The 24892-nt window shown below is 46.8% G+C and overlaps 1 protein-coding gene across 4 annotated transcripts; it reads right to left on the minus strand.

Moving 5' to 3' along the window:
* On the minus strand, positions 1 to 24283 carry errfi1a (ERBB receptor feedback inhibitor 1a). Of its 4 annotated transcripts, none has more exons than XM_038773949.1 (3): positions 24073 to 24283; positions 3891 to 3973; positions 1 to 3167 (listed from the first exon to the last, which is right to left on the minus strand). In XM_038773949.1, the coding sequence occupies exons 2-3, from the start codon at positions 3949 to 3951 to the stop codon at positions 2002 to 2004; spliced, it is 1227 nt and encodes a 408-aa protein (XP_038629877.1). In that variant the 5' UTR covers positions 3952 to 3973; positions 24073 to 24283; the 3' UTR covers positions 1 to 2001. The 4 variants fall into 4 exon arrangements, with proteins under 4 accessions (XP_038629877.1, XP_038629875.1, XP_038629876.1 ...); XM_038773947.1 differs by having other exon boundaries at positions 1 to 3170; XM_038773948.1 differs by having other exon boundaries at positions 1 to 3170; positions 24077 to 24272.
* Positions 24284 to 24892: the final 609 nt, after the last annotated feature.

A 24892-nucleotide genomic window follows, 5' to 3' on the forward strand; every position in this document is an offset into this window, starting at 1 on the left:
TTTGTTGGGAGAGTTGAGCCATTTATAGGCAGCACAGATCATTAAACAACACAAAACAATTTAATAAAAGTAGACATTGGAAATGATTTTTAAAAATAATGTAATTAATGATATCCCAATAATACTGCACAGACCACAGGAACAAACATTGTTCTGCGGTTTTTTAACAAATATAGAAATACGATATGTTACAGCCAATGATACAAGAGCAAAATTATAGGCCTTCATTTATGTTACATGCAGTTCATTGAGCCACTAATACATAAAACTATTCTCAAACACAAGCAACTGCACTGATTCTTCATGTAGGTTCTTCGTCATCTATCATGTCAACTAGTCTGCAGGTTAGTACTGGGTATTTCACCATGCTGCCGTTCATTGCCCACCCTGTTTTGTTCTACTTTATTAGCCTACTGTTTACGCACAGGTCTCCTTGTTTCCCATTTAAACGCAATTTCCCAGGTCTATGAGGGGCCTATTTGATTTTTGAGTTAGCCTGTGGCTAAGGTCGCCTTGTATTTCAGTACCAACTGGCAGGGAGCTTTATGTTGGGATGAGAAGGTCCAGCATCACCTCTTTCTGAATGGTTTTTCCTTGTCTCTCTCCCTTCCACCCTATTCTTAGCCTACCCGAAGTGCCGACTTAGGAGGAGCCAAGCTTTGGATCGTGTACAGGCTTAAAGGGCAGCACATGAACCATGTGCATTAACTATATCCATCCCCAAATAGCACCCAATAGTGAAAGCGGGAACTTATGGGAAGTAATTATTGGCTACTATGGACCTTACTGCTGCTGGTTGGGAGCCAAGAGTCCTGCACCTGATCATTATGTAGGTATACAGAGGGCAGAAGAATCAAGTGGAATTATGATGCCCTGCTGGTCAATAAGTCATAATCGCATGGTATTGCATCGAAGGGCAGTTGGTGGAACAAAAGCCAACAATCTCCCGCCCAAAAGGTCCCCACTGCAGTATCTCCTGTTAAATAACTGGTAACCATTTGTAGTCTTTTGCAGGTTTATATTTAAAAATATAGATCATGTTTTGGGTGTACCTCTAAAAAAGGTGTAGATAAGCTACCAGTGCTGATGAACAATGAATGGCAGATTGTGCACAGATATCTAATATGATGAGTCCATCCACCCATGCCGGATTCACGGCTGTATCAGTTCCACTCAAAACAGGAAGGGAGAATGCCCTCAGGCGCAGAGACAGAAACAACAGTGAAAAGATTGTTAACTATCTAATAAAATGGATAACTGACTCCATTCTCTCCGACCATTGGCTTCTAAAACACACATGCTGTAAATTGTTGGGGAGAGGATAAAGAGGCAGAGACATGAACTTGTGGCAGTTTCTGTGCTTAAAAACCTTTAATCAAATCCCTTCACTTTAGCATAATACTTTTCACTTAAAATATTTAAGTGAGAGGTGACCTTCATTGAGTATCCCTGAGCTGGATTGATATTAAGCATGATCATCTGTAGACTGCCCACTAACAATTTCTGCAGTTCTTCCTCAAGAGTCTCTGGACAGTTAGATAATAAATCATAAATGTTTTGGTCATAAAAATTTAGTTTGATTGTATTTTGCTCGATTCACATGAATTTCGCTGCCTGGAAAGGGCCTCCATGCCCAAGATGGATCGGTTGCTTTCTCCGAGGTATCATAAAGCGTGGTGCTCAATGTGTTGTGTCTGGTTTGCTGTCCATTGTAAAGTTCCAAAAAATAAAGTGCAATAAAAACACCAGTCATGAGATGTTCTGGTGAAAATGTCTCCTGTAAAATTACTGTACAGGCAACCTGGACGTTTACTGGTGCAAGGGCCTCGGATTTACAGTGTGACAACTAAGTTGAATTCCACTTTTATTACATTGGATTTTCGCTGGTTTGGATATCATATTCTGTGATTCCATCTATTTTTCTATGGAAACTGCAAACCAATGGCTTTGATTACCCTGCTGTTGCTATATTTTTGTTGCCCTTCTGAGGGACATGAAAATCTAAGGAGATTCTACATAGGCAACAGGTTTTCGTTTTACTGTCTCCGGCTTAGCCAATGAAAATGCCTTGAAGCTCTCTGCTGTGCAATCATTTGGCTCCCATGTGCTCTGGGCCTCCATAAAATATTTCTGAAACCTGTCCAGGTAGGGAGGCCTCTCGGGGAGCAGGTAGTAGTGCGTAGAGCTCACCTTCCTCCCATCTTCCATAATTGGTAAAATACATGGCACCTTAGTGCCTGCCCCATCACTGCTCTGCCGCTGCAGAACTTTGTTGCTGACATATTTAGGATCAGGTGCAAAACTTCGCGTAGGTGGCATCACTCCATTGAGGTATGCTGGGAGGCTTTTGGGACTTGGAGTGCGTGAATTATTTCTAGACAAAGGTTCCCGTGGAGGAACCTTTGGTGGCCTGTCGTCGTCACAGTACATGCCCGACATCACCTCTGCGGACCATCTCCGGTAGTCAGGTTTCACTGGCCGTGGGGGTATGGGGACTCGAGGAGGGACCTCAGGCTTCACCTTGCTGGAGTTTGGTGACGTGTGTGATAAGCAGGGTGCATTCTTCAACACAACAGGTTTGTTGTAAGATCCAGCCGGACCTGAATGTGAGCGCCGTAATTTTCGGTGAGGCTGAACACGTTTCTCAGTGACCTCTATGCTTTCCAGGTTAGTGTCTTTTACCGTATGGCAACTCACTGGCAACCCAGTCCTATTAGCACCTTCTGAGTAGGCATAATTGGTTTGCCCACACCCACGGAAGCTCCTTCTGTTTGGAGTATTGTACCTGAAGCTCAGTGGCCTGCAGTCCTGCAGAAGGGTGTCTGTTTCAGAGCTCGTAATGGATTCAACTTCACTGTCGACATCATCAAAAAACACATCACCAGTGACCGGCAGTGGAGGGAGCGGCTTCGAGCTTCGGTCACCAGCACAAGCAGAATTAGTTGGTGGACTTGCCCCTTTCACTGCTGTTTGAGGTGATGATAGTACAGTGTTGTTCACAGAAAGTCTCTCAAAGGGGGAGAGAAGCTGATCTTTCTCTAACTGTCTCAATGGCTCCTCGCTGTTGGCCATTTTCAGAGGTGGTGGCTGCAGCTTGTGGAAGGATGATCTGAGGCAACTCCCAAAACAACAGTGGCTGTTCAGCCCAAGTGGCTCCATTTCTTGCCCTGCTGGAGAAGGAAAATATAATTTTAAAAATGTAAACGCTTGTAACACCAATCTTTTCCCTGCTCCCCAAAGGCTCAGGCATTTTTTGGAGTCTGGGCTACACAGCTCCACTCAAGCAACCATTATTCATGAATGAGTCTGACCAAGAGTGCTAGCACGGCATTCATTTGAGGTTCAATGAATCACTCGACAACGATAATTAGCAGGATCCCTCGTCTGATGCATAAATGTCAATGTGGAGCTGAATGGAGATAAGCTAACTTAACACAGAGCCAAAGACTTTGCTAGTCTGGCAGAATTTTATAGCAGCTAGTGGTTTTCACATTGAGGCATCAGGGAACAAAAGCAGTTATTTAACTACAAAGATTTTAACATTTAAATTCAGCCTTGAGGTCAGTACTGCACCAGCAAGGGTGTTATTTATTGTCCAATGCTAGTTGTTCTGAGAAGTTGGTGGCGAGTCTTCTTGAATCATTGGTAGCAGGTTTTGATACAGGCGAATGGCATGCTAGCCACTTCAAAAGGCAGTTAAAATCAACCGTTTTGGTGTGGTCCTGCAGTCACATAGACCAGACCAGGTATTCTTCCCTCAATGTTATTGGTGAACTAGTTTGGTTTGCATGACAATCTGGTAGCTTCATGGTCACTTTTACTGATACAAAATAAAACAATTCTATTTCTCAGACTTTAATAAGTCTACCCCATTGAGATAAAATACATACGGTTGGCTGAAGTTATTATGTAGGGCTGTTGATGGGGAGCAGCGTTCAAAGTGCAGGTCATGGTGTGGTCCGTATAGTAGATGCTGAAATTACAGAAAAAGAAGCTATGTTCGTCACAATATCTTAAGTGAATATCCAATCACGAGAATATTTCAGATAACAAAAGGCTTTTCCGCCCCTTTGTTTAATTATGTCCAGGACAGAAATTCCCACCCATCTCTCCCCATTATTAATCCAATTATTTCTCAAACGAGCCATGATGTGGAGATGCCGGTGTTGGACTGGGGTGAGCATTGTAAGAAGTCTTACAACACGAGGTTAAAGCCCAACAGGTTTGTTTCGAATCGGAGCTTTCGGATCACTGCTCGTTCACCTGAGGAAGGAGCGATGCTCCGAAAGCAAGTGATTCGAAACAAACCTGTTGGACTTTAACCTGGTGTTGTAAGACTTCTTACTGTTCGCAAAAGAGTCCAGTGTCCTGTCTCCAACTGGTAGCCTCAATCCTGTCATCAATTATTCCAAAGAAAACAGTACTTCCTGACCTTGTACTGTGGAGTACCCAATGGTAAAGTTCAGATTTAATTCTCTTTTCTGTTAAATAGCTCTTTTGCAGGCCCAAGAGATTACATTCAGAACTGATCTCCTATGATTCCAGGGATAGATTCTGATATTCTGCTCCACACTGCAAAAACTCACTCCTTGCACCTGTAATTGGAACTGAACCTAAATATTTAAATATGTCCTGACCAGGGTCCATTATTTATAGTGCCAGCATAGTTCCTTTGGATACAAACACAAATGATGGTGCAATATTTCCCAGCGCCATACTCATCAGGTGCGATTCGACCAAAAAATCTATGTGCGTGAACTATGTCCACGTTGCTGCCCAATGGGTGCGCAAAGTAGCTGGTAGATGCCGGGTGAAGTCTTCTGCAGGCTTCACGACAACAGTAATGCCTCGCAGGATCTACCTCAGTCCCATGAGGCGTTGGAATCAGGAACCCACCGACAATGGGCGGAACCAATCCGCGCTCGTGTAAGTAGGCCGTAAACCTACTTACCCGGTATCTACCGGGAGGCCACAGCTGGGCACTGTTCAGTACTGGTCCACACAAACATAGACCAGGCAGAAAGGCTCCTGGAGGGTCTCCCAAGCCATCTGAGACCTCTGGGTGGTCAGGGACAGTGCAGGTTGGCCCACTGGCCCATCCCCTGCCAAGGTGCCCGAGTGGCACTGCCAAACTGGCAGGAGTGGTGCCAGGGTTCCAGTGTACGGGTAGCAGTGCCAATGGTCAGACCCCGAAGGGGTTTATGCCCAAGAAAGGAAGGGGAGGTAGCCGGGGCATTGGGATCTAGCCCCTCTGCCTCACAGACCTCTGGTGAGCATAGTTCAACACTGGTCTATACAAACGGGGACCAGACGAACGACACTTGTGGGGGTTCCCAGGGGATTGGAGGCACCCAGGTGCATGCCCTTTGTGCAGAGCAGTACCCCATTGGTGCCACCCAGTCACCCTTTGGGGGGTCCGAGGTCTCTTATCTAAATATGAAGTTCCAATCTCTCCGGTACTGGTGAGGGGCCAGCAGCGGTGCTGCGTGAAACACTCGCTGAAAACGGTCGGAGAATTGCTGGGTCCTGGACTGCACATGTACAGGTCTGACAGGCTGCAGCCGCGCACACCTACATGCACTGGTCACACCGGAAAACATGGCGCTGGCTGCGCACCTGTCCCCACAGCCCAGCTCCTGGCCACACACACCGCCCCCTCCCCACCCCCCCACCCTTGCAGAAGCCCCCCCGACCAGGGGCACTGATCTCAGCCAGGTGTGGCGGCTCTGGACATTGTCCGCAGCCGGCACACCAGGCTCCCGACTGCTGGGACCACATGTGCCCGCGCCATTGGGAACTCGACCCATCAGAGGTGGGCCGGCTGATGACGCTCCAACGGGGTTACGACTGCGCGCGGCCCAATGACGCCGATTGTGGCGTCGGGTGTCATTCTGCACCCGATTGCCATTCTTGATTTCTGCGTCGGGTTACAGAGAATCCTGCTCCCTTAGTTTGCTCTTATATGTGAATTTAATCCCTTTGCCTTGTAACTGTAATCTCAAAGACCCTCAGAGCAGCCTCCTAAACACCCCACCAAAGATAGGACGGACGTCCTAGCACAGATCCAAACAACCATATTGGTGTCTTAAGCTTGATATTCACTGGTTGTAAGTATTTCAAGACATCTCATGCATTACTTTTAGCAAGTCGTTTGAAAACCATGCTACGTTACTACATGACCTCCGTCCACTTGATATCTGTCGGCCTCAAATAAATCTGAATATGCCGCCTCCCAGAATATGCGCAGCCTCTGGAATGCACCAATCCTTTAAAGTCTTTGTGCTCTCAAGTTAACAGGCTTTTGCGTTTCTTGACAAAGAGAGGAGATTCTTGAACTATTTGTCAATTTATTCTTCCTCAGTAATGCAATAGCTAACAGACTGAAGGACTCGCCCTGTCCCATCAAGGCACATTAGTTAGTGAAGCTCCACTTTAAGATACTACATTTGAAATCTGATGAAAAGGTAAGCATCAAAAACATTAGCCCATCCTTTCTCTTTATAGCTACTGACTGATCTGTCTTCTGTTTTCAGAAATTAGTTTTGACATACCATGAACTCAACATTTAGATTGGATAGGTGTGTCCCTTGGGGATTTCACTCACACTTTACTGTTTTTGTGGTGTGGCAGCTTTCTTCCAACTATGTCATCAGGTGTATGATTCGTTGAGTGTCTTTGATGGGAAGGGTGCTGTGTCAGGTGCACAATGTTTTTCCTGACCAAGTGTGATGTTGGACAGTTAAGAGCAGAGAAATGTCAGGAGGACATAAATAGCTATAATGTTAATAATTTCTTATTGAAAAAAATTGGAAAACGCAGTTAAAGTGAGTTTAGGTCAGAAAACAGGAACAGTAAACAATTTGAAGGATGGTTCATTCAGCATCCACCCCTTTGATTTACCAGCAGGTATGTAAACATCCCTCCCCATCATCAATAGGGGACAAGTTCCACAAGTTGAGATCCTGGAGTGGATTAGAGTGGGAGATAACGCAGTGAGGCTTGATTTCAACATAAGCAGAATGAAGAATGTTAGGAAGTTGAATTAGGATCACAAGGGGAATAAGACACGAAAGTGGCAAGGAGTATTGGCCATAATGATATTGATATAGTAGGTAGAAAGATTGAGAATTAGGAGGCAAGAGGTGTCACCATTCTTGTCTAGCCACTTTCATGGTGTGGAACCAGTTGCGATCTAAATAATAATAATAATAATCTTTATTGTCAGAAGTAGGCCTACATTAACACTGCAATGACATTACTGTGAAAAGCCTCTAGTCGCCATATTCCAGCGCCTGTTCAGGTACACGGAGCGAGAATTCAGAATGTCCAAATTACCCTACAGCACGTCTTTTGGGACCTGTGGGAAGAAACCGGAGCACCCGGAGGAAACCTACGCAGACGCGGGTAGAATGTGCAGACTCTGCACAGACAGTGGCCCCAAGCTGGGAATCGAACCTGGGACCTTGGTGCTGTGAAGCAACAGTGCTAACCACTGTGCTACCGTGATGCCTTGCAGACTGCTCTCTAACTGAATCAACCCTGACATTAATGGTTCAAACAGTCAAATTGCCAATTATTTTACATGAAGAAAATTCCAAAATTAAGTTATTTGCCTGAAACCTGATCATTCATACGGCTGGAGAGGCTTTAAAAGGAACCTCACGGATTTTTAAAAGAACAGGCTCCTATTGTAATGTAAGGACACAAATTAAAAATATTCTACGTTCAAGAAAAGAGTGAGTGGCCTTTTGGCAGAGGGCAGGGATGTCAGAGGAAGTGGCACATTACTGTGACACTGCAACAGCCTGTCCCGTTGGAGATGTAACCTGATTTCCTTTCTGTCATAAGAGTCGTACAGTGCAGAAAAGACCCTTCAGCCCATCGAGTCTGCACCGACAATAACTACCCCTAATCTCGCGCTAGTCCCATTTACCAGCACTTGTCCCATATCCTTGAATGTGATGGCGTTTCAAGTGCCCATCCAAGTGCTTTTTAAAGGTTGTATGGTTTACAGCCTGTACTACTTTCCCAGGCAGTACATTCTACATTCTGACCACCATCTGTGAGAATTTTCTTTCCTCAATTACCCTCAAAATCTCCTGTCCCTCACCCTAAAACTATACCCTCTTGTGATTAACCCCTCAACCAAGGGGATCAGCTGCTTCTTATTTACCCTGTCCAAAATCCTCATAATCTTATACACCTCAATCATATCCTCCCTCAGCCTGCTCTGCTCTATAGAAAACAGTCCCAAGTCTATTCAGTCTCTCCTTATTGCTCAGATGCTCCATCCCAGGCAACATCCTGGTGAATCTCCTCTGTATCCCTCAACTGCAATCACCTTCCGAAAGTAAGGTGACCAGAACTCCAGCTGTGGCCTAACCAATGTTCTGTACAGCTCCAACATAACCTCCTTGCTCTTACATTCTATGCAACGACTGAAAAAGGTAAGTGTCCCGTATGCCTTCTTAACTACCCTATTCACCTGCTCTGCTGCCTTCAGCGATCTGTGAACAAGTACCCCAAGAGTCATCTGTTCCTCTCAAGTTTCCTAGTGTCCTGCCATTTATTACATACTCACTTGTCCTGTTTCTTCTTCCAAAATGCATCACCTCGCACTTATCAGATGATAGAAACATGGAAATTGGAGCAGGAGGAAGCCATTTGGCCCTTTGAGCCTGTTCTGCCAATCATTAAGATCATGGCTGATAATCAAGTTCAATACCCTGATCTTGCCTTCCTCCCCATGTCTTTTGATCACTTTAGCCCCAAGAACTATCTAATTATTTCTTGAAATTACACAATGTTTTTGCCTCAACTACGTTCTGTGGTAGCGAATTCCACAGATTCACCACACTCTGGGGGAAGAAATTTCTCCTCACCGCAGTCCTCAACGGTTTACCCCCGATCCTCAAACAATCCCTAGTTCTGGCAACCCTCACCATCGGGGTCATACTTTCTGAATCTACCCTGTCTAATCCAGTTAGAATTGCGTAAGTTTCTATGAGATCCCCTTTCTTCTAAACTCCAATCCTAACCGCCTTAGTCTCTCCACATATGACAGTCTCTCCATTCCAGAAATCCGCCTGGTAAACCTTCACTACACTCCCTCCATAGCAAGAACATCCTTCCTCAGATAAGGACACCAAAATTGCACAACAGTCCAGGTGTGGCCTCACCAATGCCCTATACAATTGCAGTAAAACATCTCTATTCCTATACCTAAATCCTTTTGCTATGAAGGCCAACATACCATTTGCCTTATTTAATGTCTGCTATACCTGCACGCTTACTTTCAGGGACTGATGTACAAGGACACTAAGGTCTCATTGAGTATCCACCTCTCTCAATTTACATCCATTCAAATATTAATCTGTCTTCCTATTTTTGCTACCGAAGCGGATAACCTCACATTTATCCACATTATACTATATCTGCATGTGCCCACTCACTCAGCCTGTCCAAATCCCACTGAAGCATCTACATCCTCCTCACAGCTCACCCTCCCACCCAACTATGTATTATCTGCAAGTATTGAGATAACGCATTTAGTTCCCTCAAAGAACAAAGAAAAATTACAACATAGGAACAGGCCCTTCGGCCCTCCAAGCCTGCGCCGATCCAGATCCTCTGTCTAAAACTGTTGCCTATTTTCTAAGGATCTGTATCCCTCTGCTCCCTGCCCATTCAAATCATTACTATATAATGTGAACAGTTGGGGTCCTAGCACCCTGCGGTACCTCACTAGTCACTGTCTGCCAATCAGAAAAAGACCAATTTATTCAAACATTTTGCTTCTAGTCTGCTAACCAGCTTTCTATCCATCTCAAATCGCTACCTGTAATCCCATGCGCTTTAACGTTACATATTAATCTGCTATGTGAGACCTTGTCAAAAGTCTTCTGAAAGACTAAATAAACCATATCCACGGTTCTCCCTGGTCAACTCTACTAGTTAAATCTTCAAAGAATTCTACTAGATTTGTCAAGCATGATTTTCCTTTTGTAAATCCATGCTGACTTTATCTGATTATACCACTGCTCTCCAAATGAAATTCTTAATGGACACCAGCAATTTCCCTACAACCAATGTTAGGCTCCCTGGTCTATGGTTCCGTTTTCTCTCTACCTCCCTTTTTGAATAGCAGGGTTACATTCGCTACCCTCCAATCTGTAGGAACACTGTTAGAGTTCAAAGAATTTTGGAAAATGACCACCAATGGATCTACTATTTCTAGGGCACTTGTTTAAAGTACTCTGGGATGAAGATTATCAGGTCCTGGAGATTTGTCCACCTTCAATCCCATTAATTTCCCCAAAACAATTTCTTTACTAATACTGAATTTCCTTCAGCTCCTCACTAAAACAAGTGTTTCTCAGAACTATCATTGCATTATTCATGTCTTCCTTCATGAAGACAGAAGCAAAGTACAAATTTAGTTCCTCAGCCATTTCTTTGTTCCCGGTTATGAAGTCCCTTGTTTCTGAACATAAGGTTAAATACCACCTGCCACTGCTCTGCCCATCCATATCTTCCTGTAACCTACATCCCTCTTCATCACTGTTAACCACCCTACCATATATTTAAAAAAACAACAATAAAGGGATCCAGCACTGAGCCCTGTGGTGCGCCGCTGGACACCAGCTTCCGATTACTCAAACAATCTTCCACCACCATCTTTTGTGTCCTATCACTATTAAGTGTCCTATTAAGCCAGTTTCAGATCCATCTCACCAGGTTTCCTTCAATTCCATGTGCTTCAACCCTCTCAATCAGTTACCCATGTGGGACCTTGCCAAAGGCTTTGCTAAAATCCATATAAACTACATCAACTGCACTTCTTTCATTCACACGCAGTCATTTTGTCAAAAATTTCTATCTAATTTGTTAGGCGTGACCTGCAGCTGGCCAATGGAGTTCCCTATTGAGGCCCCAAGCCGTCGGGAAACCCGCGGACATGGGTGCGGTGCTGGCGGACTGGAGGATCCTGCCGACGGAGAATTCACTGAATGTTCCTAAATTTTATGATGACACCGATATAGGTGAAATGTGAAGAGGACGGAGTCTGCAAAGGAACATAGATAGGTTAAGCGAGTTGTTGTGTATTGCAAGGAAAATAGAATATAAAAGTAGGGATGTTTTGCTACAGTTGTTCATTGGTGAAACCACATCTAGGAGTACTATATACAGTTTTGGTATTTAAAAAAGGATATAAATACATTACAAGTAGTTCAGTGAAGGTTCACTCAACTAATCACCTGGGATTGTGTGTGTGCGTGAGTGTGTGTAGGGACTTGACAAGGTGCTAAAAGAATGTTTCTGCTTGTGGGAGAGGCCAGAACGAAGGGCCACGGTTTAAAAATAGTGGGTCTCCCATTTAAAATGTAGATGAAAAGAAATGTTTTTTCTCCAGAGGGGTGTCAATTTTTGAAATTCTCTTCTGCAGAGAGCAGTGGAGGGAGGGTCAATGAATATTTTGAAGGCAGAGGTAGATCGATTATTGACTAACATGGGAGTCAAAGGTTATCGGAGGTAGGTGCAATATGATTGAGGTGACAATCAGATCAGCCATGATCCAATTGAATGGCGGAAAAGGCTTGAGAGGCCAAATGGCCTACTCGTTCCAACATTTCGTCAGAACAGGCTTGAGAGGCCAAATGGCCTACTCCTGCCAACATTTCATATTTATCATAATATCCACTAATGTATATCATGAGATGCAGACAGGCAGTGATTGACACACAGGATAACCAATGAACATACACGACACAGAACAACCAATCACCAGACAGGCCACCACCACTATAAAGCCCACAGGGCATGATGGCTCTCTCTCTCTCGCTCTCTCTCACAGGACACGGCCAGGGAGATAGTCGCAGTGCACAGGCCAATGAACATCATCACCATGTGATAGAGAGCTAGTCTGGTCAAGCCAGTAGGAGGTTATCAGTTAGGTTAATAGAGTGTCAGCCCACAGCACATTATGTACAGCAATCAACAGGTTCAATAAAGCAGTCTTGGACCATCTCCTGTGTCGGATGCCTGTTTCTCATTTTACTGCATCCATTTGCAGTCGATGTTAGACCAACACAGATAACACATCATGGTACCAGGGAGCTATTAACTCTAACGAACCTACCTCGAGTGAATCTGCAACGACCAGCACGCAGCCATCCAGCGGCATGGAAAAGATCCAACCTCCTCCGCAACTCCGGCAACCTCGGCGCTAACTGGAAAGTCTTTAAACAGAAGTTCCTCCTGTATATCGAGGCCTCTGACCTCAAGGCAGCATTGGATGCCCGAAAGATCGTACTTCCTGTCGACTGTGGGGGACCATGCCATTCACATCTATAACTTGCTCACGTTTGCCGCTGGCGAAGACAAGACGAAGTTCAAGACGGTTCTGCTGAAATTCGACAACCACTGCGACATTGAAGTGAATGAGAGCTTTGAACGGTACATCTTCCAACAGAGGCATCAGGGTAAGGATGAATCTTTTCAGTCCTTCTTGTCCCATCTCCGCATCCTAGCGCAGTCATGTAATTATGACTCGACGGCTGATTCCATGATCCGGGATCAGATCGTTTTCGGGGTCCAGTCCGACGCCTTGCGGGAGCAGCTCCTCAAAATCAAACAGTTGACCCTCTCCGTCACCATCGAAACATGCGTTGTCCATGAGCATGCCAGGAATTGTTACTCCCGCATCAGGGTGGCAGAAAATGCAAAACTAGTCTCCCACGAGGCAGAAAGGTGCAGGCCATAGCAAAAATGCAAGGCCTGAGCATCGAGGAGAGTGGCTGTTTCGCGCGCTTTTCCTGGGTCCCTATGCATGCGCGCCACGACCGGGTGGACGACGAGGCCGAAGACCCCGATGCACATGTGCGCAAGTCGGCCGACCGCACTGCGCATGCGCGATGGCGCATGGAACGCGCTGACATCAGCGTCATGACGTGTCCAAATTGTGGCTCCACCCATTTAAAGCGGCAATGTCCAGCCAAAGGAAGGCGATGTCTACAGTGTGGAAAGCCTGGGCATTACGCGGCCTTATGCAGGTCCGCTCCACCGACCAACAGCCAGCGATCCCAGCTGCAGCGCAGACGTGTCCACTGCGTACAACAAGGCATGCGGGATTCGGAAGCCGACAGCCCAACGGACCCCGATGCTGACTGCCTGGAGTCTCCATATCAGATGGGCATAATCACCACGCGCGAGCTGGCCTCCACCGTGCCTGCAAACCGCCTTTCAATCCTCACTGTGGATCCTGACGACGAATGGTGTGCGGTCGTCACAGTTAACTAGTCTCGCATCCGATTAAATTGGACACTGGCGCATCTGCAACCTCATATCACAGTCGGACCGCGACAGCATCCAAGACCAACCTAGCATTCTTCCACCAGCCTGCCAGCTCCTTGACTACAGTGGCAATGCCATAGCTGCCAGTGGATCATGTCAGCTAGGTGTATCTCACTAGGCAATCAAAGTGACGTTACAATTCAGGATTGTCCGGCCTGACAAGGCATCCCTGCTTGGTGATCGCGCATGCAAACTCCTAAATCTGGTCCAGCGCGTCCATGCCATGTCCTTGACACCGGTGACTGCCTTTCCCAATGTAAATCTCCAGGCTGAGATAGACGACATTCTCACGCAATACCACAAAGTGTTTGATGGAATGGGCATGCTCCCATATCGTTACAAGATATTGCTCAAACCGAATGCCATCCCAGTCATCCATGCACCGCGCCGGGTGCCGGCCCCTCTCAAGGATCGTCTGAAAAGGCAGCTACGGGACCTCCAAGACCAGGGTATAATCTCAAAGGTCGCGGAACCAAACAGACTGGGTCAGCTCCCTGGTCTGCGTCAATAAGCCCTCTGGTGAACTCCGCATTTGCATTGATCCCAGAGACCTGAATCGCAACATCATGCGCGAGCGCTACCCGATCCCAAAGCTTGAAGAGTTAACCTGTGAGATGGCTCATGCCAAATTCTGCTGGACGCCTCCCGTGGGTTCTGGCAGATACAGCTGGAGGAGTCCAGTCGGAAGCTGTGCACGTTTAACACTCCGTTCGGCAGGTATTGCTACAACTGCATGCCTTTTGGTATCATATCAGCTTCCAAATTATTTAATCGCATAATGGAGCAAATGATGGAGGGCATCGAGGGAGTGCGAGTCTATGTGGACGACGTGATCTTCTGGTCCACGATGCCCGAGGATCACATCGCTCGCCCCAAACAAGTTTTCCAGAGGATACATGAAAACGGCCTCCAGCTCAACAGGGCCAAATGCTCATTTGGTAGGTCTGCTACCAAGTTTCTGGGTGACCACATTTCACAGCAGGGTGTGCAATCTGACGCAGACAAGGTGCTGGAAATCAATGCCATGAAGACCCCAGAGGACAAAAAGGCGGTCCTCCGTTTCCTCGGGATGGTGAATTTTCTCGGGAAATTCATTCCCAACATGGCATCCCACACCACAGCCCTCTGGCATCTCGTAAAAAAGTCAACAGTGTCCCGTGGCTTCCCGCACATCAAGCGAACTGGCTTGAGCTGAAGGCGAAGCTCACCACAGCCCCAGTACTGGCATTCGTTGACCCAACCAACGATACCAAGATATCCACAGACGCAAGCCAGGATGGCATTGGGGCCATGCTCCTCCAGCGAGACGACTCCTCGCCCTGGGCTCCAGTGGCATACGCCTCCAGGGCCATGATTCCGACCGAACAATGGTATGCCCAGATCGAAAAAGAGTGCTTGGGTCTCCTAACAGGAATAGTCAAGTTTCATGACTACGTATACGGCCTGCCAAAGTTCACGGTGGCAACAGACCACAGGCCTTTAGTCCACATAATCCAAAAGGATTTAAATGACATGACACCTCAGCTGCAGCGAATTCTTCTTCGTCGATATGACTTTGAATTAGTCTACACACCGGGTAAGGAGCTGGTCGTCGCGGATGCCCTATACCGATCCGTCACCACGCCGTGTGAACAGGGCGGCTTCATTCGCCACATTGGAGCACAGGTGCAGCTGTGTGCCAACAACCTCCTAGCCACTGATGAACCAGTTATACAAATACGCGAAGAAACTGCCAAAGATCCCCTACTGCAGCACGTGATGAAGCACCTCGCCCATGGCTGGCAAAAGGGGCAGTTCCCCCAGTTCTTAAATGTTAAGGACGAGCTGACGGTTGTTGAGGGGATCCTTCTTAAACTAGATAGAATCGTCATTCCCCAGAGCATGCAAAACATGGTGCTCAGACAGATCCATGAGGGTCACCTAGGGGTCGAGAAAAGTCGACGCAGAGCTCAGCTGGCAGTTTACTGGCCTGGCAGTAGGGGGCTGCGTGAAAAGGAGGGCGCTGCGTGAAGTTCCCTGCCCATCACCCGACCGCACTTCTCCAAATGTCATCATGCCTCCTCCGGACGTCTTGCACCTCAAGGCCACCGATCTGGCAGTGATCCCACCTGTCCACAATGCCACCGAGATGGCAGCTATCCCGCCTGTCCAGGTGGCCCCCCCCCCCCCCCCCCCCCCCCCACCTCTACGGCGATCGCCGAAAATTCGGCGCCCACCACAAAGACTGAATCTATAGACTTAAATCTTGTAAATTTTGTTCAGTTTGCTCTGTATCTGCACGATAAACACCTTCCCATGTAAATATGTTCATTCATTCCCCACTTGTACATAGTTATGCATGCATATACAGCCACATTCCAAAATTTATTTTAAAAAGGGGGAGATGTCATAATATCCACGCATGTATATCATGAGATGCAGACAGGCAGTGATTGACACACAGGATAACCAATGAACACACACGACACAGAACAACCAATCACCAGACAGGACACCACCATTATAAAGCCCACAGGGCATTAAGGCTCTCTCTCTCTCTCACAGGACACGGCCAGGGAGATACTCGCAGTGCACAGGCCAATGAACAGTTAGGTTAATAGAGTGTCAACCCACAGCAGATTATGTACAGCAATCGACAGGTTCAATAAAACAGTTTTGGACCATCTCCTGTGTCGGAAGCCTGTTTCTCGTTTTACTGCATCCAGTTGCAGTCGATGTTAGACCAACACAGATAACACATCAGTATTTCCAGTAAAAAGAGAGCAAGTGGCAGAACTGTCAGTAAATACAGATAGAAAAATAGCTAATCAAGCCTATGAAGGTCACTCCATCTCACAGAGCTGGCATACCTGCTGCATCAGCAAATCTCTCCAACCCCTTAATGGAAAGTTATCATACGATTAATCGTGAGCAATCATATTTTGCAGATTTTAAACAAAATCTATCGTGTTTATATTTTTTGTTTAGGGCTCTGTCTATAGCCACATCTTTATTCAAAAAAGAACAAAAGACGCTGGGTGAAAGGGATGGCTGTGATTAGCACTATAGGCTTGAACTGGAACTTATTTTGTCTGCCAAAGGAACAGCAATGCAGAAAGAGAAGCAGTGTAGGCAAAAGCTGGAAGTCTTTACTGTGGTGTTACGCACCTGGTGTACCACAGAGGATAGTTGTACATATTTTACAATTATAGCATGCTCCTGCTATCCATCCGCTAAAATAAATCGACACACAGATTTCCCCCCCCCAAATCTACAACAGCTTATATCCTGTTTTTTGCACCACTCTTGCCTAGTGGGTAATGCTCACTACCAGAAACAGGATTTTATATAATTAGCTTTCATATAATACAGCTCAGTACCTGCCACTTCCAAGGATGGTGTAACCACAGCACTATCCATCCAATGCCAATTTCCATCAACAAATGCATCTGGACCTTAATTTGCCATTCACCAACCCCCTCGTGTCTCTACCATGCTCAGTACAACCAGAAACAAAAGTTCAACAGGTAACATTTTTTGTCACTGCTCCCAACTGGGATTCATGTCCCTGCTTCTACTGAAAGGTGCTGACTCTCACTGAGTAAAGGTGGATAGAAATTCTGCTGCCTGTACTATGGAGCCTAAATTGGAGATTTTCTCTGGGGCTGGAGGTATGTGTGGATAATCATATGAGACCTCAGGGTGCATTAACATTGCTCCTTTTAATATTAAAAAATACACATCAGAATCTTGCTTTACTCTAAAACAGCCTGCATTGGTCCCCTTCAGGATGTCTGTATTATATCCATTGCCCACTGATACTCTGAACCCTCTCCCAACACCTTGAAATAAGGTACCTGCATGAAACAAATGAAGATCTGGGCCACCCATAAAGGAAGTACCCAGGAAGATGAAGGGAGGTGTAAATGGGATAGGGATCACAGTGCAACAATTTAAGCTACCGTCAACTTCCTGTCCAGTGGAATGACAATATTGACCAGAGTGTCAATTCAACCTTATGTGGCAGCAGAGCTAGGCCTGGTCCTGTCCTCGTCTGGCACTGTTGCTCATTTTCTGCCCCTTTTTAGCCTAGGGTTCAGAGAGTTCCCAGTGTTGCCAAGGTTGAGATGAAGGCCAACTGATCTCAGATTGGTGATAGAACCAGACACCGAGGCCTGCTGATCTTTACAATACAGGTGATGTGTGTTTACCCATTGAACCTCATGAGAAATATAGCAGAGTGGGTGGTGTGACACCATTGAATCTCAAAACATTCTGGACCCCGAGCCAAGGGGGTACGGTGTAATTTTCAAACGCACACAACTATGTCAATGTTTAATTGATCAGAAGTGATCAGTGGTTTGGAATCATACAACAATGTTCAGAATCTCCTTCACATTGGGGAACATTTGCACATACTTCAATTGACTCTGCCCCGCCACAGTTTAATTATGGCACATTGCTCATTCTATACAATACTGGGGCACAATTTGATTGGTGCAGAGCTTTCTATTGTAAAGTTGGAAATGGGTAAAATTTTAAAAAAATTTAAGGGTTGCATATCGAATAAACTGTTAATTCAGGCATATTTTTAAATAATATTTTAAAAACATTCTTAGGATGTGGGAATCGTCGGCAAGGCCAGCATTTATTACCCATTCAGAGCTACCCTGGAATCTTCGAGAAGGCACAGACACTGTTAGTTGGCGCACCACACTAGGGATTGTAAATAACGGTCACAAGTCTCTCTCCCAGGATCTGCAACCCAAATAAGGACATGATAATTGCACATTTCTTGCAACTGGACTTTGTGCGAAATGTCTTGCTTCAGAATTACTTTTAAATATCCGACGCTGTCTACAGGTGGTGGTGGATGGTGTTTGGGGAACAACGAGTATTGCCAATTAAGAAAGAGAAAATATATTGAAGTGCCTGGCTCTGAATATCTGGGTAACGTCTGCTGGACACAATCATGCCCACCATGATAAAATAGCTTGCCAAAAGGCCCACATATGAAGTATAGCTTGGGTGACATGCCAGACAGGAGTCAGAAAGAGTCTGGGCCAAAAGGAGACAATGGGTGATGAAAAAAAATAATCCCACAAGGACAGAAAATAAAGCACAAGAGGAATCCTGAACTGAAAGATCCTAGTGCACATATTCAAACTGCCCAAATGCTTATCACCTCTTCATATACACAGTCCAAAATCGTAAGGATTGACATATGCTGAATGATATATTCGTGGTCCAGGGGTGCGATTCTCGAGAAAAATTTCCAAGTGTTGCAGTGAGCGGGAATTGCTGCGGGTTTCACTATGCTCGGCCCAGCAAAACCGGCAGCACAATTCAACCAATTAAGGAGGCCTCACAGGCTTCTCGCTGCAAATAAAGCGTTCACCAGCCCCGCCGCCGTTAACAAGGTTGAGGTGCACTTGCTCGGCCAAGCCCAGCTAACTCGCAATAATGGCGCCAAGGAGACCGGACCCAGGATTCGGGGACGCTGACCTGGGTAGGCCCCTGGACGGGGTGGAGACCAGGAGGGATGACCTGTTCACCTGGAGGTCCCGGAGGGTGAGCAACAAGGCATCCAGTGCTGCTTGGGTTGTTGTGATGGCAGCCGTTGGTTCAAACAGAATGACCACAACAGTACAGGAAGAAGGTTAATGACCTACACCAGGCAGCACGAGTGAGTAGAAACACCCTCCCCCCCACCCAAGGGAGCATCCACTCTCCAAGTGACCCCCAGTCCTCCCCTTCCCCCCCCCCCCCAACCCCACCTTCACATCCCCTCTCCCACCACTGAACCACGTGTGTAGCTAACTATGCTCTGTGTCTCCTCAGGAAAAGCTCTCCCACAATTGGCGGGAAGGCCCTGGAATGCCCGGGGGGGGGGGGGGGGGGGGGTGCCAGACACAGGAATCCTCACCTCACCTTCGAGGAGCGTGCCTTGGAGGTGACTGGTGTGGCTGAGGCCAGGCAGCCACCAACACGATGGCTGGCAGATGCCGCAGAGATGAGGAACCACAGGGATCCGCCCGGAGGACCTGTCAAACGTGAGTAGTGATTGCCTTACTGACTTGACTCATCCCTCCCACTGACCACATGTCCATTCTCCTGCAGGTCCTCCAGCCGACGGCACCAGCCCATTCCAGGTGGAGAGCTCCGAGGATGCCATCATGATAGTCGCGGCACTGGTGTCATCCCCACCCTCCACCAGCGCAGATACACATATCTCAGTGGGACATGTTAGTGGTCAGGCTCCTGGGGAACAATCTGGTGAGAACCACACCGCTGCTGATGTGCATCAGGTGGAGGTAAGAATCCCCAGCCTCCACCTGAGACAGCTGTCAGAGGTCTGCTGGATCTCAGGACCCTACTGGGTCCCAACCTGATGCTGAGCCTTTGGAAGTGGGTTACCCAGAGCTAATGGAGACTATAGGGAGTGGCCGGGATATTCAGAGGGCGATGTCAGCATAACTCCAACAGATCCATAGCTGCTTGGAGGAGTCCCAGAGGCCACGGATGCAGGAGATAGCACCAGCAATGAGTGGCACCGAGGCCAACACTGCTAGGATGGCGACCGCAGTGGAGAGCTTGGACACGATGTTGGCACCATGAGTGAAGGTGTCCAAAGCATTGCGAGTCGGTGACGGCCATGGCGGACGGTCTCGACAGAATGTCTGACTCGCTGGGGGATGTCACCCAGTATCAGACTTATCTTGATGAGGTTCTGTGGGACATGTCCCGCTCTCATATGGGCATGGTTGAGGTGCTGTGGAGCTTGTCCCAGTCGCAGGTGAGCATTGACGAGACATTGCAGAGCATGTCCCAGTCACTGAGAAGCATCGCTGAGGGCTTCGACACCCATGGTGCGGACCATGGAGAGCCGCCAGGGTGGCAGAGCCAGACGATGCAGAGGCAGCCGGTGCTCAAACCAGCTGCCCTTCAGTCCCAAGGTGAACCCCAGCACACCAATCGGGAGGAGGGGGCGCTGGGTGCCAACCCAGACCCGTCCCATAGAGTGGCGATGATGGCCACCAGCTCCCCCGTGTTCCACCGCTCTGAAGAGGTCCCGAGGGCAGCACACGGGACAGAACTGGGGCACTCCGGCCCCAGAGGACGCCCGCCAGGGAAATCAAGGACCATGGGATGAGGTAAGCAGCTGGCTGCCTTCACCTCAGGTTTCCTGGGGAAACACCAAGACATAGTGGTAGAGCTAGTGGGGCCAGGCATGTTAAGGATCACTGAAAGCATCGGGGGGGGGGGGGTGGGGGGGGGGTTTGGGGAATGAGGTATTGTACAGCACATTAAACAACTTTTTGGACAATCATGATGCCTCTGTCACTTTCTTTCCCTGTGGCACTCATCCAGCCTCCGTCCATGGACATGACCCAGAGCTGTGTCCCATCTACTGAGTGTTCCGATCTTGGCTGCTGCATGTGGTGTTGCCTCCCGCAGTGTTCAGGCACAGTGCCCATGCAGCAAGGTGCGATTGAAATGCTAGGCAATGACTCCCACATGCCACATGGCCTGCCCATGGGAACCCACTTGGCATGTGTCAAGTGCTCACTTACCAACGACTGCCAATACCCTATTAGTGACAGCCTTCAGCCGCACAATCGGTGGGGGTTATGGGTGATCGGTGGGGAAGATGGGCAAGGACATGGGTTGCCCCCGGAATGGGGTTGGGATCCAGGGGTTGGCATGGTGAAGCCACAAGCGATTGCACCTCCCCCACTACCCTCTCATGGCGGCCCACCTCTGCAGAGGGTCCCCCATCTGAGCACTGGGTTGGTAGGCCCAGCACATGCAGGATCTTTGCCTGTGGGCAAAGATTGCTACTCACCTCCTCGGCTCCCCACGGAAGCCCTTTTGCCAGGTTCACGTTGTTCAAAAGGAGTACTAATCGGCGCGAGCGTGAGCACTTGCTGGGGAGGCCGATGACTGATGGGAGGCCGTTGGATATGGGGTCGCTCTTGTTGATTGTATGGAATTGAGGCTTAAGTGGTGAAAATTGGTTTCTCGCCACGCTATGGCGCAATCCCAAATTCGCCTACGGCAACGGGCCAGTTGCATCGCAAACTGGCGCCTGGTGCGGATCTCATTTCTGGCCACTCGCGCTATTCATCGGCCTCATTACGCTTGAGCGCGATTGTAACGGGCTGGAAGATCATGCCCCAGATAGCCCTGTCCCACTTAATTCATCAAGATCGACGTAGCCTAACTGGAAACTGCAGCCAAAACTGGAACTGTTACTCATTTTTTTTTGCAATTTGGGTGTTTTCCCTATGCTTAATTTATGTTACATTGGCAATAAAATAATTTAAACGTCACTAATTATAGCTTTTAAAAACTTGGAAATGTTAAACCCCTTCCTTCACTTTTAAGTATTGGAGCCAAAATCAATAAAGGCTTTGAAAGTGGTTGGCCCCTGTCACGCTCTGCATTTACACCAGGGGATTTACTTCATTATTTCAGACTCAAAAAATGAACCAACCATTGTGAAAAAAGTGCAGTGACTGCTGAGAGCAGGTCTGTCACACCTGGGAGTGGCGGGAAGCTTGCGATTTCCTTTCCTAGTGTGACTACATCTTTCTAATCTCCATTACGTTGGCTGAGCAGTGCTTTTTATGACTTGTCTTGATGAAGCAATGACAGAGTGTGAGTAATAACATCAATAATGTCTTACATTTCCAATGTGGGTGTTGCAGTTTATTGATACCATCATGAAAAACAAAACCCAGGTCACAGAAGCTCATGGCAGCTGAATGTATCCAGAGAGAAAGTTCCTCTTTGAAAGGAGGGTCTGACAATCAGCTGAACCTTGAAAGCAGATTTAATAACTCAAACGAAAATTGGATATCTACTTGCATTTTTTTTAAAAAAGGCAGCGCTATCGGGAAAGATGGGATAATTTGGACCAATTGGACAACTGAAAGAGCTGACAGGGGAATGCTAGGCTGTAAATTCTATATGATAGTCAGCCCCTGCTCCCAAATTAAACAAAGTTCTTTAATACAGCAACATGCTTTTATTTATTGTAGTGTTAATTTCCCTTTTAAGAACAACGTTTACATTTAAAGAAATCAATATTTCAAACTGCTATGGGGCTGGCAGGTTTGGGGGGGGGGGGGGGGGGCATGGATTTGAACTCTTATACTCTGGATTATTAGTTCAGTAACATAACCACCACATTGCAATAAGGGGGGAGGAGTCGAAATCAGTGTCCCGACTCTAAATCACTATCCAGTCACCTCTGCTAGATATACTTGCAGATGAGGACAGTATCAAACTGGGATGTTATGCTTCCGTCACCCCAACAGTCAGACATCGTGATATTTACTATCTACCTTTCCATATTAAGGACAATTACTCAGTTGGAAGACTGAGGAAAGGGGCAACAGTAGGATGGCATCCAGCATCGGTGGTGGATGCGTGAGGAAACTGGGACAGTTTATAGGACGGTTGAGCTTTGTGTCAGTGTTAGAACGCATGCGTTGAGCTGCTACCTAATTATTTTCATCCAGTTAGTGTTGGAGCCTTTTCTCAGGGCAGCCTGGGAACACCATGTCATCAGTTTTTAAATTTACTGGGGCCACGTGTGTTCACTGTTAGTCCCTGCTTCAGATGGCTAGAAATTGATCATCAGCTTAAAATGGAATTTACTGGGGTATTTTGGAACAGGTCCAGTAACTGCACAGCTCAGACTAATTAAACTGTATCGTTTGGCTCCAGTAAACAGACCGTTAAAATCTGGGCAGCTGCAGGAAACTGCAGCAGAGGAGAATAGTCGGTTTAAAATCGTCGGTCATTGAACAACTTAAGAGCAGAGACGGACACTTGACTTACAGTTGATTGAACGGTAAAACTGGTTTACGTCTCAGGAGAAACCAGAAGGGAAGAGATGACTTTTAACTTACTCCAGAGCGCATACCACTGGAAGACATCCCATAAATTTGAAAAGCACCGTCCAAAACATTTAGAATTGGTGAACTGATTTAATATTCCCAAAATAACTACTATTTAAAACTATGAGCAGCCGCCTGGGCAGTAGTGCTGAGTGTTTTGCTATAGAACTGATTTAAAGCTATCAGTGGAGGAACTCGATTTAAATCAGGAGACATACAGGATAAGGTGGACAACCCCCAGCGTTCAATCTGCAGGCGAATGTCTACTTAACTCTGGTAACAGGTTAATAGAACCACAGCAAAATCTAGTCACTTCGCACACCGACCCAGGAACTGACTTCAGACCCCACTAAGCTGCAAACAACGCCAATATCGATGATAGAGCAGAGCCAAATAAAAAGTAGAATCCTAATTTATAAACCCCCCAAATTAATATTGAATCGGCTTTTACTATTTAAAAAATCCGCTTGCAGCATTATTGCAAAAAGCAGTTAAGTGTTTACAAAAGTTTTGAAATTGTGTAAAACTCTTGCTGCTGTTTAGGTTATACATTAAACTGATCGGAGTGGCTCGAGGCTAATAATTTATAGGGGGTTCTGTTCATCCAGCATCACAATAAACACGATATCGAGTTTCTTGAAGAATACTGTAGTTATAACAAAGGCATTAGCTGCATATTGAGCAGAAGTAGGAAGCGCTGATAGAGAGGTGACAGAATGATTTTTTAAAAACCTGATCTTTGAAAAAAAAAAACCCAGAAAAACATACTAAAAGATCAGAGAAGGGAGCGCAGGCAACAAACAGCGAGCACTGAATAGGATCTGAAACTTACCTACCTCCTGGTCAGTTTCACGAGACAGGAAATCCGGCGCAAATTTTCCAGCTAACTACCCCGACTCAGTGCAGCGATGAATACAACAACATATCTGTAGACTATGTTCTCTCGCCCCTACTTGCTCTGGATCCTGATTCTAATTAAATGTTTCTGTGTTGCAATGTGCCCCGCAGTTTGTTAATAAGGCGGGCTCTAAATCCTGATGTCACCATGAAGTGGGATCGGGACATTTCCCCGCCCACAACCTTCAGTTAGCACGCTTACTTACCTCTGCCTTAAAGGGGAGCATGCACGAACAGCCGGAGATCAACACCTCAAATTAAAATTGGCAACAATTCGTCCTTCATCTGTTTTATATATATATAGAAACTTTTTAAAAATTCTCTATCTGAAAGCATCGGAGGGAGGAGACGAGTGATTGAATTTTTTTTAGTATCTGGTGGGACCCACCAATATCCATCACAGCAGTTTAAACCCTTACAGAACCCAATCCAGAACACAAAACAAGGTTAAACTAGAGTCTGCCTGGATTGTCACGTTTTCAGCTTGTTCTCCGATTTTTGTATAGTTAAGGGTGGCACAGTGATTAGAACTGGATAAAAGCAAATTACTGTGGATGCTGGAATCTGAAACCGAAGAGAAAATGCTGGAAAATCTCAGCAGGTCTGGCAGCATCTGTAGGGAGCCTGTTGATTCACAGTGGCAGGGTCCCAGGTTCGATTCCCGTTTGGATCACTGTGCGGAGTCTGCACGTTCTACCCATGACTGCGCGAGTTTCCTCCGGGTGCTCTGTTTCCTCCCACAAGTACCGAAAGAC

The sequence above is a fragment of the Scyliorhinus canicula genome, chromosome 16, assembly GCF_902713615.1.
Source record: "Scyliorhinus canicula chromosome 16, sScyCan1.1, whole genome shotgun sequence".
NCBI lineage: Eukaryota > Metazoa > Chordata > Chondrichthyes > Carcharhiniformes > Scyliorhinidae > Scyliorhinus > Scyliorhinus canicula.